This window comes from Pempheris klunzingeri, chromosome 14, assembly GCF_042242105.1.
Source record: "Pempheris klunzingeri isolate RE-2024b chromosome 14, fPemKlu1.hap1, whole genome shotgun sequence".
In the NCBI taxonomy this organism is placed as follows: domain Eukaryota; kingdom Metazoa; phylum Chordata; class Actinopteri; order Acropomatiformes; family Pempheridae; genus Pempheris; species Pempheris klunzingeri.
Genome location: NC_092025.1, coordinates 11,151,075 through 11,165,887, shown reverse-complemented (window position 1 = coordinate 11,165,887; position 14,813 = coordinate 11,151,075). Strand labels below are relative to the sequence as shown.

The window sequence follows — 14,813 nt, the reverse complement described above, 5'->3', positions numbered from 1 at the left end:
TAGTTGGGTGGTTGTTTACTCATGTTTCCAGGCTGCTGCCAAGCAAATCTGACCTCAGCACATCTACATGTAATGATTACTGAATGATACTCAAAAAAAAAAGAAGACTGAACATAATGATGTACATGATATTCAGAATATCTACATGTGATGTGACAGTGCAGGAATAAAAGGAATGGCTCAAATATTTCAGTCCAGAGGACACATATACAATAAACTATAGAGTCACTCTGTTTGGTGTAAAGTGTACATTTTTTTTTAGAACTTCTTCAATTTAGGAAATTTAGGTTTCAAGAGGTATGTTAATCAAAAAGAGCCATTCCTTTACGGTCACACACATTGAGTGTGCGCCACCTAGAGGTCAAAGCCTCTCTGAATATCTGTGTGTTCATGAGTTACAGCCGTCAAAAATCTGCTCTCGTGCTCATGTTCAGCTGTTTCAAAAAGAGCTAAAAAAAACAACAAGACGATGAAGTCATTTTTTTTTACATTTATTCCAGGTGACAGTAACATCCCATGAACATAATATTGACAAATTACAACACAACACTAACACACTCATTCATTCACATTTTTACACATTATATCAAGTATAGTCCACAACATCACTATCTCACTTAAGAGGTAAGAGGTGGAAGAATGCCTTTAACCCCCTGATATGCAGTCGCACAGTGCATGTGTCCCTTTACCCCTGTGCATGGTCCCATTTGATTGATTATCTGTGAGAAGCGTCGCTTTCCACTCTTTGTTCCAGCTATTAGTTCAGTGCAAGTACAGCACCTGATTGGGGCCCCCTGATTTTGACCACAACATGAAGATGCAGTGATCTGTAAGTGCTGTGCAATGGGCTGAATGAAACGGTGTTGCTACGTCTGCAGAGCAAACCATGTCTTCAGATGTCTTCGGGCGATCAAGGGCTGCACTGTCAATTTGTCAGAAATCGACAAAAAAGTAATGGAAATTTGTGCAGGTCATGGAATGTTAAAGGGGATGTAAACACAGAGGAATAAAAGGAGTTCACGTTACTGAGGCAGACATTCAGAACATGGGCCATTTAATCTGCACTATGTAGCACTGTACTGGGGGATTTGGATATTTGGGAACGGAGAAGTAAGAAACTCATTCCTCCAGGGTCCTGAAGGCGTTCTGCATGTCCTCCAGCAGCTGGGCGTACTCTGCTTTGATCTTAGCCTCACCATCCTTAACAGGGTCCTACAGGATTACATAACATACATGAATAATATAATACAATATGAACAGGCTTTTTTTCAGACTATAAAGTTCTATAAAACTATAAAAAAGTGTACCTTGAACTTCATGGAGCTGATTTTGTACAGGATCTCTCCCATGTGCTCCTTGATCATGGCCCAGGTGATTTTGTTGTCACTCTGTGCTGTGGTCTCCACGGCGTGTCGCGCCATGTCGTAAAAAGCAATCGTGTTTGACAGGATGCCAACAGTCTTGTAGAAGGGGCAAAACCTGTGTGATGGGACAGAAGGATATGGGATGCTCACAGATGATGGAATAAAAAAAAAAAATCTACATACATCTCCCCTTCGTACCCACTGATAATCAGATGCTTTATGTTGAACTAATGGACCACTATAGATTTTCTAGTGTTCCCACAGGCATCACTTGATGTCTTGCAATCCACCACTTTTTCAGCTGTATAGTTGCTGACGATTCTGTATATTTTCTAGGAATGTGGCTTCAGTTGCAGTATTAGCTACTTAATTTATTGACGATATTTTAGAAAAAGGACAATGAAAATGTGTGTTTTGTGGTTGGGGGGCTGTTTTGTCTTGTCACCTGTCGTAGGGGGTGTAACCGTTCTGCTGCAGGAAGTCATCCTTAATGAGCTTGGCAACTTCTAGAGTGATCTTATCACCCTCAGCAAGAGAAGCCTGGGAACAAAACAAGAACATGGCGATCAGTCCACTGTATTTCTTCAGTTGTTGATTAACCAGGTTAGCATGCTAACCATATAAACGACTCTACGGCTCTGACAGTGGCCTCTACTATAAAGACACAGATTTCACACCTCAAATGCATTTATTAACTTGCTGTAATAATATGTGCATTTGAAGAAAAAAGGTTTAGAAATGCAATTAAGAGGGACGTCATATCAACAGTTTTTGTTCTGAGCCAGTTTGTCAATTAAATTTGCTTCGATCCTCTGACCTTCATGAGGTAAAATGTATAAAAAGACATACAGGAAGAGTACCATATACAAATGAAGGTCACTGAGCTCTTCTAACAATAAACCGGGCCGAAATACTGTTAATAAAAGTATAAATGGCTGACAGTGAACAGGGTTTCTTGTTTTCTCTGTCAGGAGTTTTTGATCCAATGCTCCTGTCAGTAAGACTTTCTTCGCATTGCTGCTTTTGAGGCCATAGCTTATGTTGCACACTCTTAACGGGCCTCACCTTGCCCACAAGCTGCACGATTTCAGCCAGGTCCTCCTCCTCCTGTAGAATCTCCTTGGCTTTTGTGCGGAGAGGAACAAACTCGGGGAAATGTTTATCGTAATATTCATCCAGAGCTCGTGTGTACTTGCTGTAGCTAATCAGCCAGTTTACAGACGGGAAGTGCTTTCTCTGAGCCAGCTTCTTGTCCAATCCCCAGAAGACCTAAAAAAGAAAAAACAAAAAAAACAAAGCAGACTGACACACACACACTCAGAATGGTGTCAAAGAAAGAAATGTTGACTGGAAGGTGAATTAAGTCAAATGTTAGGACGAAGGGCTGTAGAGCCACTGGCCATCACTCACCTGAACAATTCCCAGCGTGGCTGAAGTGACAGGGTCTGAGAAGTCTCCACCAGGGGGTGACACACTACGAGGAATTTACAGTATTTAAAGAAAACTAATAACTGAGAATCCTTTTTTTTTTTTTTTGTGGGCAAGACTCACTATTTTGGACAAATTTTCAAAAATCAAACACAAAGAAAACATAACTTCTAAGAGGTAGAGATATTTCCCCACCAAAGGCAGCGATAAGAGATTATATCTTGGCAATATCAGATTTCCGACCATCCACCGGGCTTTGCTGATTTTATAAAACTAAGACAATAAACCGGCAGAAAGTTGAACGGTGGATGATCCTCGAAGGCACCAAGAGGTCAAGTTGATTTTCACTGTAACTGAAATAAGCTGAAAACAAGAGCTGCTAGAAAGGTAGAAAATGTATTCAGAATCTTTGGTCTGATTTGGAAATACGCAGGTAAGCAGTAGTACTGATAGTAATAATAGCAGTAGTATTGGTAATGATACTAGAAGTATTAACAGTTGTAAGTTTAGAGAATTCATTGGCTAAAATATGCAAAAACACCAATTTGTAGTTTTATTGGACTCACTCTGGGTCAACATTGACATGTACGTGCTGTTGTGTTGAAGTGTGCATGATGTTGGTAAAAAGTATGACCGTATTTTTTTTCCCTGCTTGTGTGAAAGTCAACTCACGCTCCTACGATGCTGACGCTGCCTTCTCGCTCTGGATTTCCCAGGCACTTCACACGCCCGGCACGCTCATAGAAGGACGCGAGCCTGGCGCCGAGGTAAGCAGGATACCCGCTGTCTGCAGACAACCACACACGCAGCTTTAACCGGTTGCTGCCTCACAGCACCTTCACAAATAAATCAGTCACTTCTGTGAGCAAAACAAAACAATACGTTCATCAACTCACCAGCAGGCATTTCGGCTAATCTTCCAGAGATTTCTCTCAGAGCTTCAGCCCATCGAGACGTTGAGTCGGCCATCATGCTCACATTATAGCCCATATCTCTGAAGTATTCAGACAGTGTGATCCCTGCGGAGGTAATTACATTCAATTAGCATACGCATTGAAGTACATTTAATGGATTCTCCAAACAGGAAAACACCAAAGGCATTTACTTAACGCTAACTACTTCAGTCAGGAAAGGATTTCAGTTCATTTCCAGTTTTCCCTTTGCTTGTAAAAAAAAAAACCAAATTGCTATAACATGTTTATTTTTCACTTTATTTTTTAATTTAATTTGTAGCAGAATTTAAAATGAATGAGACAGTCCTCTATGATGTGAATGTGAATAATTGCTACCTGTATAAATTGAGGCCTCTCTGGCAGCCACAGGCATGTTGGATGTGTTAGCAACCAGTGTTGTTCTCTTCATGATGCTCTCAACCTTGCCACCGACTTCCATAGTAAGCTGTAGAGCAAGTGCAGTGTTACACACAAACAGTCATTCATGTTTTTACTAATTTCTTCCTTTTAAAGCTTGAAAAAAAAAATCCAGAAATCCACCTACCTCTGGGAAATCCCGCAGCACTTCAGACATTTCATTTCCACGCTCTCCACAGCCAACGTAGACAATGACGTCACTGTTGGAGTACTTGGACAACGACTGCGAGATCACCGTCTTTCCACATCCAAAGGCGCCTGGTATAGCAGTGGTGCCGCCCTGCACGCACCTATAAAGCACCCAGGTCACGCAGTTTCATTTGCAGCTTACAGATTTGAACCACAGAGCATTAAATGAGTGGCTCCCCACACATGAACAGTCACCAGATGAAGAACAAACTAAAGACTAAAATTAAATCTGAAGTTGCTCAAGTGAAATCGCAATTTTGGAGGTGAAATCTTGACGATCTTGAAAAATACCAAATCAGAGCAAACAGCCAGCAAACTACAGAGAATAAAAATGTCATGCCTCCCCAACCAAGAACCAGTTGTTTAAAGTCTGTAGATAGGAAGCCAAAAAAGCACATCATTTGCTGTTACTCACGGAAAAAGTGCGTCCAGAACTCTCTGACCAGTCAGCAGCGGATGATTAGCCGGTAGCTTCTCTGTGACTGGGCGGATTTGTCGGACTGGCCACAGCTGCACCATGGTGAACTTCTCCTTCACGCTTTCAAATTCGAGCTCCAGGACAACATCCTGGATCAAATCAGATCAGACAATCAGTTTCACGGCCATTTTGTTGGAACAGACTGTTGTTTCGCTTCTGGACCAACACTCACAGAAATGTCGTAGTTTCCAGGCGGGGCTAGGTAGGTGACGGTGCCTCTGTTGCGAGGTGGAAGCATCAGCTTGTGCTTTATTAAGGAGTTTTCCATCACCATGCCGTAGATATCACCCCCTGTCACGTGACTACCAACCTGGAGAGGAGATCACATGAAATTAGTCGCAGCAGCTGCAGGAGAGACATCTCACAGAATGTATTTTCCTTACCCGAAGATTTTGGCCAGGGGAAAATTCCCATTTGATGTCTCTGTTAAGAGCACTAATGTTTACTCCTCTTGGGATATAGATACTTTTAGTGAGGTCATTGATGTCTTTTAGTGGGCGCTGGATACCGTCAAAGATGGAGCCCATGATTCCTGGTCCCAGCTCTACAGAGAGGGGTTTTCCCGTCCGAAGGACAGGATCACCGACGGACACACCAGCTGTAGCAACGGGTTAGGGAAAACAAAACACGCCACAGGACATCAAATTCAGACTCAGTAAAGCAGCTCTTACATGTGTTTTTTTGTTCATTATTTAAATTAATCTATAAGGAAGATTAGGACGTGTTTGTTATGTGTTTAACTACAGATATATAAGGTAACATGGCGGCAGAAAGGATACAAGTCTCCTCGTAGACCTGGATAGTCGCCATGTCTCCCTCTAAACGGATGATTTCTCCCACCAGCTCACTGTGACCAACACGAACCAGCTCGTACATGGCTGCTCCTGCCATCGCAGTAGCGGTCACCACTGTTGGTTGGATGGGTTTGGGAAAAAAGAAAGAAAAATATACAAATCCATACATTAAATACGTGTGTTGTGAAAAGTAAATATGCTGAAAATCATCATGATATAAATGAGCAAAAATAAAATTCCATTTTGTCATTTTGAGTATATTTCCCTGTAACATAACTGTGGACAGTGGGCCACTGTGGATTATTGTTACCCTATAGTAGCTGGAAGAAATGATTTACAGTAATCTGCTTTCATCTAGCCATTTAAAGATAGGGGCAATACATCATACCTGGTCCAGAAACCCCGTGTACATATCCAAACTTGCTTTCTCGCTCCTCATCTCTGATTTTAGGAAGATTTGAGGTATCCATCTTGATAGTTTTCTGTCCTGCAAAATCCAATGAGGAATGAAAATGATACACAGACGCTGTCAAGTCGTTTAAATTGAATAAACTCTGCAGACAAACGTTTAACACGGTGCAACACACGTACACATATATAATCCAGTACCGTCACATTAGCTAATATAAGCAGGGCAGCTTCACCCACCAGAGCTATTATGAGCACAGTGCTACATTACAGAGAGCCTGCACGGTGCTCTGTGAGGAATGAATGGCACCCTAAGGTCACCAGTTCAGCTGAGACTGTAAAGCATAACATGAACCAGAGCGGACGACAAGCTCAACAACTTTAAAGCCACTGCAGTTCATCGCTGAGGATATGTTTGTTAGCCAGATGGTAGCGTGTTTGTCGCCACATACAGGTAAGAGCAAAGCTGATTTGTGCGTGTGCGCGTATAAGTCAAGTAACCAGCTAGCAAACACCGTCTGTCTTCACCTCCGTCACAAACAGGTTGAGCTAAATCACCGAGCATTTGCGCAAATATTTGGACCAAGTCTAGGAGGAAATGAGATATCTTAATGCTACAATAATTTTGTTACCTTGTTTTTATGCGCACTTCCCCAGGTTTGTCTCTAACGTAGCAGGCAGAGGAGGAGCTTGGCTGTGCTAATCACCTGCCAGGCACCGGACTGTCACAGGAGGAAAACATCTCCATTGTGGCTCAGCTGGTTTCCTCCGCTCCAACTTTGGCTGGACGGTCTGCAGAGCCAACATGGCGTCCGGCGCTCAACAGTTTCTTATTCTTCGATAAGTCGCGCCGGTCTACACACGTCCACGAGGCGCATTACTGACCTCTGCTGGACACGAAGGGAACGATCACCTCAATTATTTATTTTTTTTTATCTTTTTGGTTCAGACTTTTACTATTTACCTGTATATACTGTAAATACTTTTTTTGTTACTACATGGGCACAAAATACACGTGATACCATAATAACCACCTCATAATTACATGTACATAAATATTTAGACACAACTGTAAAATTAAGTGTTTTTATGAATCATTTTATTCAGTCATTGAATGGCATCTTTTATCCAACCAGCCAGCGCTGTGATAAATAATAATAACTAATTATTGAGAGATTATTGAGAGAACACAGTGATGGAGGAGACAACCACAGCACGATTTTCTGGCCGATACTGAAAATATTTATTGATATGTCAACATTTTCAAAGACACGTCACAACAAATAGCAATTTAATGCAGAACGCAGCTGCATTCAGACTGTTCTTGATAGCCTACTACACACACCATGGGACAGTGAAATGGTCACAGACTGAGGTAGCCATTACAAAATGTCTAATGGAATTATTCATCAGACTCTCACATAGAATAGGGAGGGGGACATTTAGTCAAAAATATCATATATAAAATGATAAAATACTTTAATTTTTTTATACCCATACTTTTCCCACTGTGACATGTTAAAATGTAAAATCTACTGCATATCTCATCAGTGGAGTGACAGGTATGGTGTGTTCAAGGTGACTCTTTTTCTTTATTCAACATCTTTTTAGAACGCACAGATTAGACAAAGTTAGAAAACTAATGGCTCACATTTCATCTGTGGTAGAAAACTAAACATTTATTTTGCAGATCTGAAAATTCACCTGTTTCAGAGGGATGGTGCAAACTGCTCAGCCATGCAAAAACATGTGGCTTCACATATTAATATTAAGATGAAGTGAAGGTGCTCTGGCAGCTGTGGGCTGGCATGTAGAGTCCACTAGGTGGAGCCAAAGTTTTTTTGCACTGAAGATCCAATGAAGCAAAAACTTGAGCCAGCTTCTACACTTGAGTGTTTTGTCAGTCTGACCACTCGTTGTCGTCCAGCTCAGAGTCGTCCTCGGAGTCACTGTACTCCACCGCGATGCGTCGGGACAGGATGGTGGCCACGTCGTTCCCCACCGGCTCCCGCTTGTTCTGCTGCTCCTGTTGCTCTTGGACTTTCTTCAGCTGGATCCCTAATAGGGTCACACATAGAGGGTGTTAAAGTAAGACCATGTCTGGCCCACTTGTCGCACATGGGGTCACGTACAGAACAGGACGTAGTTTTATATAATTGTGTCTGCTTTTATCTGACTAGCACAAAACACCCTGACTGACTCACCTATGCGGATGGCAGACAGCAGGTCACTTCTCGCATCTCTCACAGGTTTAGTCTCGCCGTGTCCTGCTAGGTGTGAGGGTGCAGCTGGGGGAGGGAGAGGTGGAGGTCCTGGGGGAGGAGGGACCATGCGTGGCCCTGAAGGAGGTACGGGTGGGAGCGGGTAGCCTGGGCCGGCATGCAAAACTCCGTTATGAGGTGGTGGTGGTAGTGCGCCCATAGGAAAGCCAAAGGCTGTCTGGGCTGATGGGATGGGTGGGCCCGGGGCATGAGGTGGGGGGCCGGAGCTGATCACAGCAAAAGAAAGAGGATTATGTTGCAGTTGAAAGGAGATATTATTATATATAACTTTCTGTGATTAGACGAAAAACAAAACATACTTGTAGTCTGCAGGCGGACGCATTGAACCGTTCATTCGGGCGGCAGCGTGAGGCTCCGCTGTGGCGTAGGTTACTCTCTTGTAGTTGACGTCAATGCTGTGGTATTCGTGCTCCACAGGTGGTGAAGGGTGTACGTTCCCGGGCACGTAATCATGTGACCTGGCATAATTACAGGCAGCGTGGGCAGGCACTGGAGGGACGGGGTAGTCTAGGAGGTCAGGCCTGGATAAGCAATGAAATTCAGAGAGCTTCTCGTGCAGATGCCTTCATATATCCAGATGGTGGATTTGTCGTTATGAAATCAAAAGTTAAGCTTTATACAAGAGTTAGAGATATTTGTGTCAAAAGGTCCTATTGTGGAAATAGGATCTAGCCCCCTCCAAAGTCCCATTTAGATGTTATTCCTGCCAATGTTTGGTTTAATTTGCTCTAAAATTTGCTAAATAATTTTAGTTATTTGCAACTGAAGAGTGACAGATAGAGACAGGGATATACACTGATGCCCATAAAGTTGGAATAAAATGTTTTTTACCTCTTAAATAAATAAAGTGTATATCTTCTCAACTTTATTGATCAAACTCTTCCAAACATATCTCAGTGAAACTTAAACCACAATTAACCTTTGCAAACTGTGTATTCAGGCTTTAACAAAATTGGGGGTATTGAACAATTACTCCAACTTTATGGGCAACAGTGTATTATGCCATCTGACAATCCAATGATTATTTATTTTTGCAAATTTTACAGTATAACCCAGTATTTACCCTTTTCCTACTCACTGACTTACCAGTAAATATAAAACTAGGCAAAAAATCTCATATATAAATGACTCACTGCAAAAAACCCCAAGCTGTGCAGTTTTTGCATCTTAAATGCTGATTCCCTCTAAAAACACAAACTCCCAGGTTGCATGTCTGCTCTCTGTCAAAGACGAAGCACCAACCTGCCGTCTGGGGAGAGCGAGCCCTCAGACGATGCTCCCCGGCGGAGAGTCTGCGGATGCCGGTGATCGGGTCGAAGCTCTTTATCGAATGCCATCATGTTCCACTCTTGCCTGCGGTTTCGAGCCTTTCTCACCTTCTTCACCTCACGCTGAAGGGTGCTGCTCTCCACACTTCGCTTCTGCTCCTGGGAAGCGGGATGGAAAAAGAGATGAAAATCCACTTGCCACATGAACACAAAAGGATACATGAGCGGGTAGAGTGCACTCTCACCCTTTGCCTCCGCCTTTCTTTCCTCTTGTCCTCTGTGTCTTGGAGCATCCTCTCTTTCCACAAGTCAAAGAAGTACGACGGGTCTGAGTAGAATTTCATCGCATCCGTAGAGTCCTCCCTGTGTTGGAGAAACAATTTCCCACATGAAATGAGACGCTCTAACTGAAAAGGTGACCTGCTCAGATGTTGTAGTTTTCACAGAGCATGCAGCACCTGTAGGCAGAGAGGGTGCTGAGGGGAGGAGGCCTGTCGCTGCTGCTGTGCATCTCAGCCACCGAGTCCGGCGTGCTGTTCTTGGACAAAACCTGCTGGTCCTGGACCGTGGAGCTTCTGAACGCCTTCCTCATGTTTATGTCCTGAAGAGAGACTACGAAACAGTACAACAGAAGTTTTAAGTGGAATATAAAGCATGTGAGAAAGGGTGACAGAGTAGAAAATAAGATATCGAATCAAACTGACCCTCTTCCACGCTGGAGTCCAGCTGGGTGACCTTGACGGCCAAGCGGTCGATGCGGTCCTGGAGAGAGTTGGCGCGCCCGTAAAAGGTGTTGGCCTCATTAAAAAGCTCCCCAAAAACATTTTCTGCATGTTTACCTGCAACCAGAGAAAAGAACCAGAAGGGAAGGAAGGAAGGAAGAAAAATAACTGTGAATAAAAAGAATAGTGTGCCAAACTTCTGAGCTAAAAGGAAATAAGTTTACAGGGAACACAGGAAAAGATTGAAGGAAATGAACAAAGAAAACACTAGAAGCTGCCTTAAGGTGTTGCAAATCATAAACACACCTATTTTAGACAACAACTATGTAGTGCTTTCTGATAAAATAGTTCTTGTTAACAAATTATCTGAGTACAAATCAGAAGTCATATGGTTATTTAATAATAATATAAGAAGCAATGTACATTTCACTGTTCAGCTTTACACACAATGAATAAAACACAATGAGATCTGTATTAAGCCATCTTATAAAACAGGGATTCGTTGTATTTGACGTTTGTGAGTCCATTATATTCCTCTGGATTATCGGCCCTCGCACGTAACAGCATGGATGGCACACATCAAACCGCTCAGATCCACTTAATGTGGAAGCTATCATTAGACGGCCTCTGTTTGTGTCTCCGCCCACTCACTCTCCGTCTTATCTGCCTCTGATACAGAGCTTTACGGTAAGCTCTAAGCTCCTGTAACTTCACTAAATCCACACACACACGCACACACACTCACAATAAACAGAGTAACCACGGGCCAGATGTCCAGGAGTAAATTTGCTTCCAAAAATAGCTTCTCCCTCTGCATCTCTCTCTGTCTCACGTATTTCAGTACGCCGGCTGTAATACCCACACAACAAAAACACACAGGTACACCAATGCTTACAGAAACATAAAGCCACACATCATTAACCATTTAAACCACTCCGCTTCTGTGCAATCTGGCTGATTAGAGAGTGCAGCAGACAGATGTTAATGATGACCCCAGTGTTGGATAATGTACATACACATATATATATATATATATATATATATATGTATGTAACAGTTAGGGGATAATTGCTTTGCCTTTGTTGTGATATTTGTCTTGTTTACATCTCAACTTCTGATGACCAGAAAAATTTTATGTTGACGTTGTCCAAATGGGGCTGGAATGGTAATTAAGAGGACACTGTATGTTAAACAAATAAAGAAAAACTTTTATGTACTGCTCTATTCCCAATAGCCTTAATTGCCACTATGTTCTGTCAGCAGATAAGTCACGTTACAGATGTTTTTTGTTACTGGGAAAACACACAGCTTCCCTCCTGTGATGATCTCAGGTTTAAGAAACATCTGAACGTGCTACGATAGGAACGCAGCTGAATATGAGTGGCTGTGATCTTACTCAGGCTACTCAGCTGGCGGATGATGGTGGACAGCGTGTTGTTGGTTACGCATTCCAGCTCGTTGCCAATCCCATCAGGCACTGCACCGTGGCACAGGTGCCGAGGCTCAATGTTTCTCTTGACCAAAGGCATGACCCCTTCTCACATCTCGGCCGCAGCACCTGCTGGGGGACAGAGGACAGCTCATTTAACGCTACAGCTCGCGAGGCAGAACCGTTAACACATTAATCCACATTAGTAAAGCAGCGTCAGTGCTATTCAAACATGGTGTCTGAATTCATAGGTTACACTGATCAGTTTAATACATGTTGCTGTTTTGTTAATGACTCCCGGTGTGTCCGTATTTTCTGTGGGTTAAACATTTCACATGCATCAGACAAAAATGCTCACTAATAATATATATAAATGGTACATTTGTTGTTTATTTTAACTTATAAGTCAATTTAACATATAAGTCAGCAATTGGAAGGCGTGTAATTTTGTTTTTTTTTGTATTATATTAGTTTAAAAAGAGTAATTAAAAAGTGTATTGGACAGCATCAAAATAAAAATTAAACTTTTTATGATTTTTTTCATTTTTTCTGTATTGAATATTGAGCCACTTGCAGTTGAATGTCACAATTTATCACTACCCGTCAAAGTGGTACACCTATTGTATGTTAGTGGGCATTTTTTAAAGGATTAAACATGCACAGCAACAGCTGCTTTATTCAGTGAGCTTATTGTGACAGAACAGGTGTGAAGACAACAGATGTGGCCATTTTTAAGTGAACCTGCAAGTCACTTTACACTCCTTTATTACATGGACTTGAAACAAGGGATTTAGTGATAGGTAGGGGTGAGTTAGCACGCCAGTGACAATAAGAACAATTTACCATAACTACCATCATTTTCATATTCAGTGCACCGTGGCCAACAAGTCAGAGAGATTACACAGGGAGGGGACATGAAGCTGCCTCGACGGAGTAGGAGTTTGAAGCTATGACGCCAAATTCAGGGCTCCGTTTCTGCAGCAGACTGTTATCAGCTGCGTTAGAGGTTTTCTACTCATTGCAGCCTAATAAACAGTTTGTTCTTCATGTGAGATGTAGCGATGACAAATAAGTTTTTCTGTACTGTGAGCTCTTATTGTGCCTGAGGCCTACATGCTTTAGGGGAGAACGGGGTTAGGTGTCTCTCGGGTTGGTTGTCACAGTGCTTATTAGAAGGTGCTGTTTCATCATGTTGATATCAAGCATTTGGTGCGACGTCATGCTCATTTCTATCTAGCTATTTTATGTAAGATATACAAAACACTGACGTGAGGAGAAATTTGGTATTTATCATGGGGCGGAATGATTTTTCATGTTGCTGTTTTTTCATAAGCAAACATTCATTAAAAATAGGATATAATAGCTTCAATTTTAGACATATGGTAGCATAAAACCTCTGTCAGGAGGTCGGGCGCAGCTGGTTGTCTCACCTGTGACATCCATTAGATGTTATATTCATGATGAGTTGTTGTGCAACAACTGCTTTAATGAAAGCTGGAGTTTTTTCAACACTGCAAATTCCTTTATTTTACTTCTCATTACAGAGAATAATTCAAACAAATAATCATGATTCAAATACATGGTTTAAACAATTAAACAAATATGATCATTACTAAAGGGATGGTGATTCTATTCATTTTATAACTGATTTGGTGTCTCTACTTCTACATTGTAACTACCGGCCCTGTGATGGGGTTTGTTGTCACAATGAGTGAGAGTATCTTTGATGGTTGATCACTTGCTGCTAAAATAAACTAGAACAATGAAATGGATAGCCATTTCAACCCAGGACATTAAGCTTGTAATGTATGAGTGAATATAGTAAGATGTGTTGTTGATGAGCAATTCGCATAAGAGCAAAAAGTGTGACACGAACCGCGGCCTCACCACCTACCACAATGCCTCCTACTTTATTATTGAAAAGATGTGACACTGGGCCCCCATCCCCTCCATTCCCCCTGGTAGGGCAGGCACACTGACTTACCCCAGCACGATAAGTAAATTCACATGTACCTCAGGGCCCCTTAGCCTCTATTGCTGTTATTTTGTACTTGCAGAGTTAAGGGGCCTGTATTGCATGGAGCCAGTCCTACAGAGAAACTGAGGAAATAAAACTCATTTAAAATGTACCATGATGGTTTCTTCCTGGTGACATCTTCAGAGTGAATGCTTTGGCTATTCCTCCACTTTTTCAGTCAGACTTTTTTTGGCTCTATCTTTGACTTACTTATTCTACCTTGAGTAACCAATAAAAAAAAAGCTGTTGAGCTCTTGGGCACCTGGACCTGGACTTGGAAGGCCCTGTTTAGTAATCCAATCATGATTATGATGACTAGTTATGGACACAAAATAATGACTAATATGTACAAGTCTTAAACTCTAATTTAAGGTGAGTAGATGAAACTCAGAACATCTTCCTGCTCAGTGAATGTCAAGCATCCAAATGAGGAACAAACAAAGTGTACAGTAGAGTAGTGTGTTTAGTAGAGGGGGACTTTATTGTTAAATCTTAATTGCTAAATAAAGGTGTGTCCAAGTCTGTACGCTAATATCAGCGTGATTACTTGATTATTTAAAGTACAAAAACACAGTATTTTTAAGGCGAGCGTCAAATCGCCGCAACTTTCCCACAATTCACCGCGTGACAGTGGAACCGCGTAACACCATGGCAACCCTGCTTATGGAGGCTCACTGAGGCTGCTGTCACTGACAGCCTGTCAGTCCACTTCGACAGAAAGTTTAAGCATCTAACAGCAGGTAATTTTTCAGTCCATACACACACACGAAACACAAGGTATCTAATAATGAGCCAGCGGCTCTTGAAGACGTTTTAAAAACACAACAGTAGTGTGTTACCTACCATACATTAGCCGAGGGTTAGCTTGTCGGTTGGTACGTCCCTGTGTTCACGTCAGCACGTCGGGTCGGAGCCTGGTCAGTCCGGTCCGAGCGGTGACACCTTCACTAAAGTGTCTGTCCGCCGGCCTGCTGCTGTCCCATGGTGGACGGTGACAGTGGTCATCTCTGCAGGGCGGAACTCACTCTGAATACAAATCTCTCTGCTCCAAATCACAGCCTGAG

General features: G+C 42.3%; 2 protein-coding genes across 2 annotated transcripts; both read right to left on the bottom strand.

Moving 5' to 3' along the window:
* Positions 1 to 480: 480 nt before the first annotated feature.
* Positions 481 to 6,758, bottom strand: LOC139213003 (V-type proton ATPase catalytic subunit A-like). The gene is made up of 15 exons (XM_070843601.1): positions 6,664 to 6,758; positions 6,012 to 6,110; positions 5,609 to 5,737; positions 5,213 to 5,427; positions 5,002 to 5,139; positions 4,767 to 4,918; positions 4,290 to 4,452; positions 4,082 to 4,190; positions 3,689 to 3,811; positions 3,465 to 3,579; positions 2,775 to 2,838; positions 2,430 to 2,633; positions 1,810 to 1,904; positions 1,308 to 1,479; positions 481 to 1,212 (listed from the first exon to the last, which is right to left on the bottom strand). The coding sequence occupies exons 2-15, from the start codon at positions 6,091 to 6,093 to the stop codon at positions 1,120 to 1,122; spliced, it is 1,854 nt and encodes a 617-aa protein (XP_070699702.1). The 5' UTR covers positions 6,094 to 6,110; positions 6,664 to 6,758; the 3' UTR covers positions 481 to 1,119.
* Positions 6,759 to 7,931: 1,173 nt separating this feature from the next.
* wasf3a (WASP family member 3a) lies at positions 7,932 to 11,832 on the bottom strand. The gene is made up of 8 exons (XM_070843889.1): positions 11,700 to 11,832; positions 10,286 to 10,420; positions 10,040 to 10,193; positions 9,827 to 9,944; positions 9,556 to 9,740; positions 8,613 to 8,834; positions 8,236 to 8,519; positions 7,932 to 8,089 (listed from the first exon to the last, which is right to left on the bottom strand). Exons 1-8 carry the CDS (start codon positions 11,830 to 11,832, stop codon positions 7,932 to 7,934), a joined length of 1,389 nt encoding a protein of 462 aa, XP_070699990.1.
* Positions 11,833 to 14,813: the final 2,981 nt, after the last annotated feature.

Coding starts and splice junctions, on each gene's coding strand:
- LOC139213003 (XM_070843601.1), bottom strand. CDS start 6,093: ATGGATACCTCAAATCTTCCTAAAATCAGAGATGAGGAGCGAGAAAGC. Junction 4,919..5,001: donor CTGGAAACTACGACATTTCT/GTGAGTGTTGGT, acceptor GATTTGATCCAG/GATGTTGTCCTGGAGCTCGA. Junction 2,839..3,464: donor AGCGTCAGCATCGTAGGAGC/GTGAGTTGACTT, acceptor AATTCCTCGTAG/TGTGTCACCCCCTGGTGGAG.
- wasf3a (XM_070843889.1), bottom strand. CDS start 11,832: ATGCCTTTGGTCAAGAGAAACATTGAGCCTCGGCACCTGTGCCACGGT. Junction 8,835..9,555: donor TCGCTCTCCCCAGACGGCAG/GTTGGTGCTTCG, acceptor TTGCTTATCCAG/GCCTGACCTCCTAGACTACC. Junction 8,520..8,612: donor CGTCCGCCTGCAGACTACAA/GTATGTTTTGTT, acceptor TGCTGTGATCAG/CTCCGGCCCCCCACCTCATG.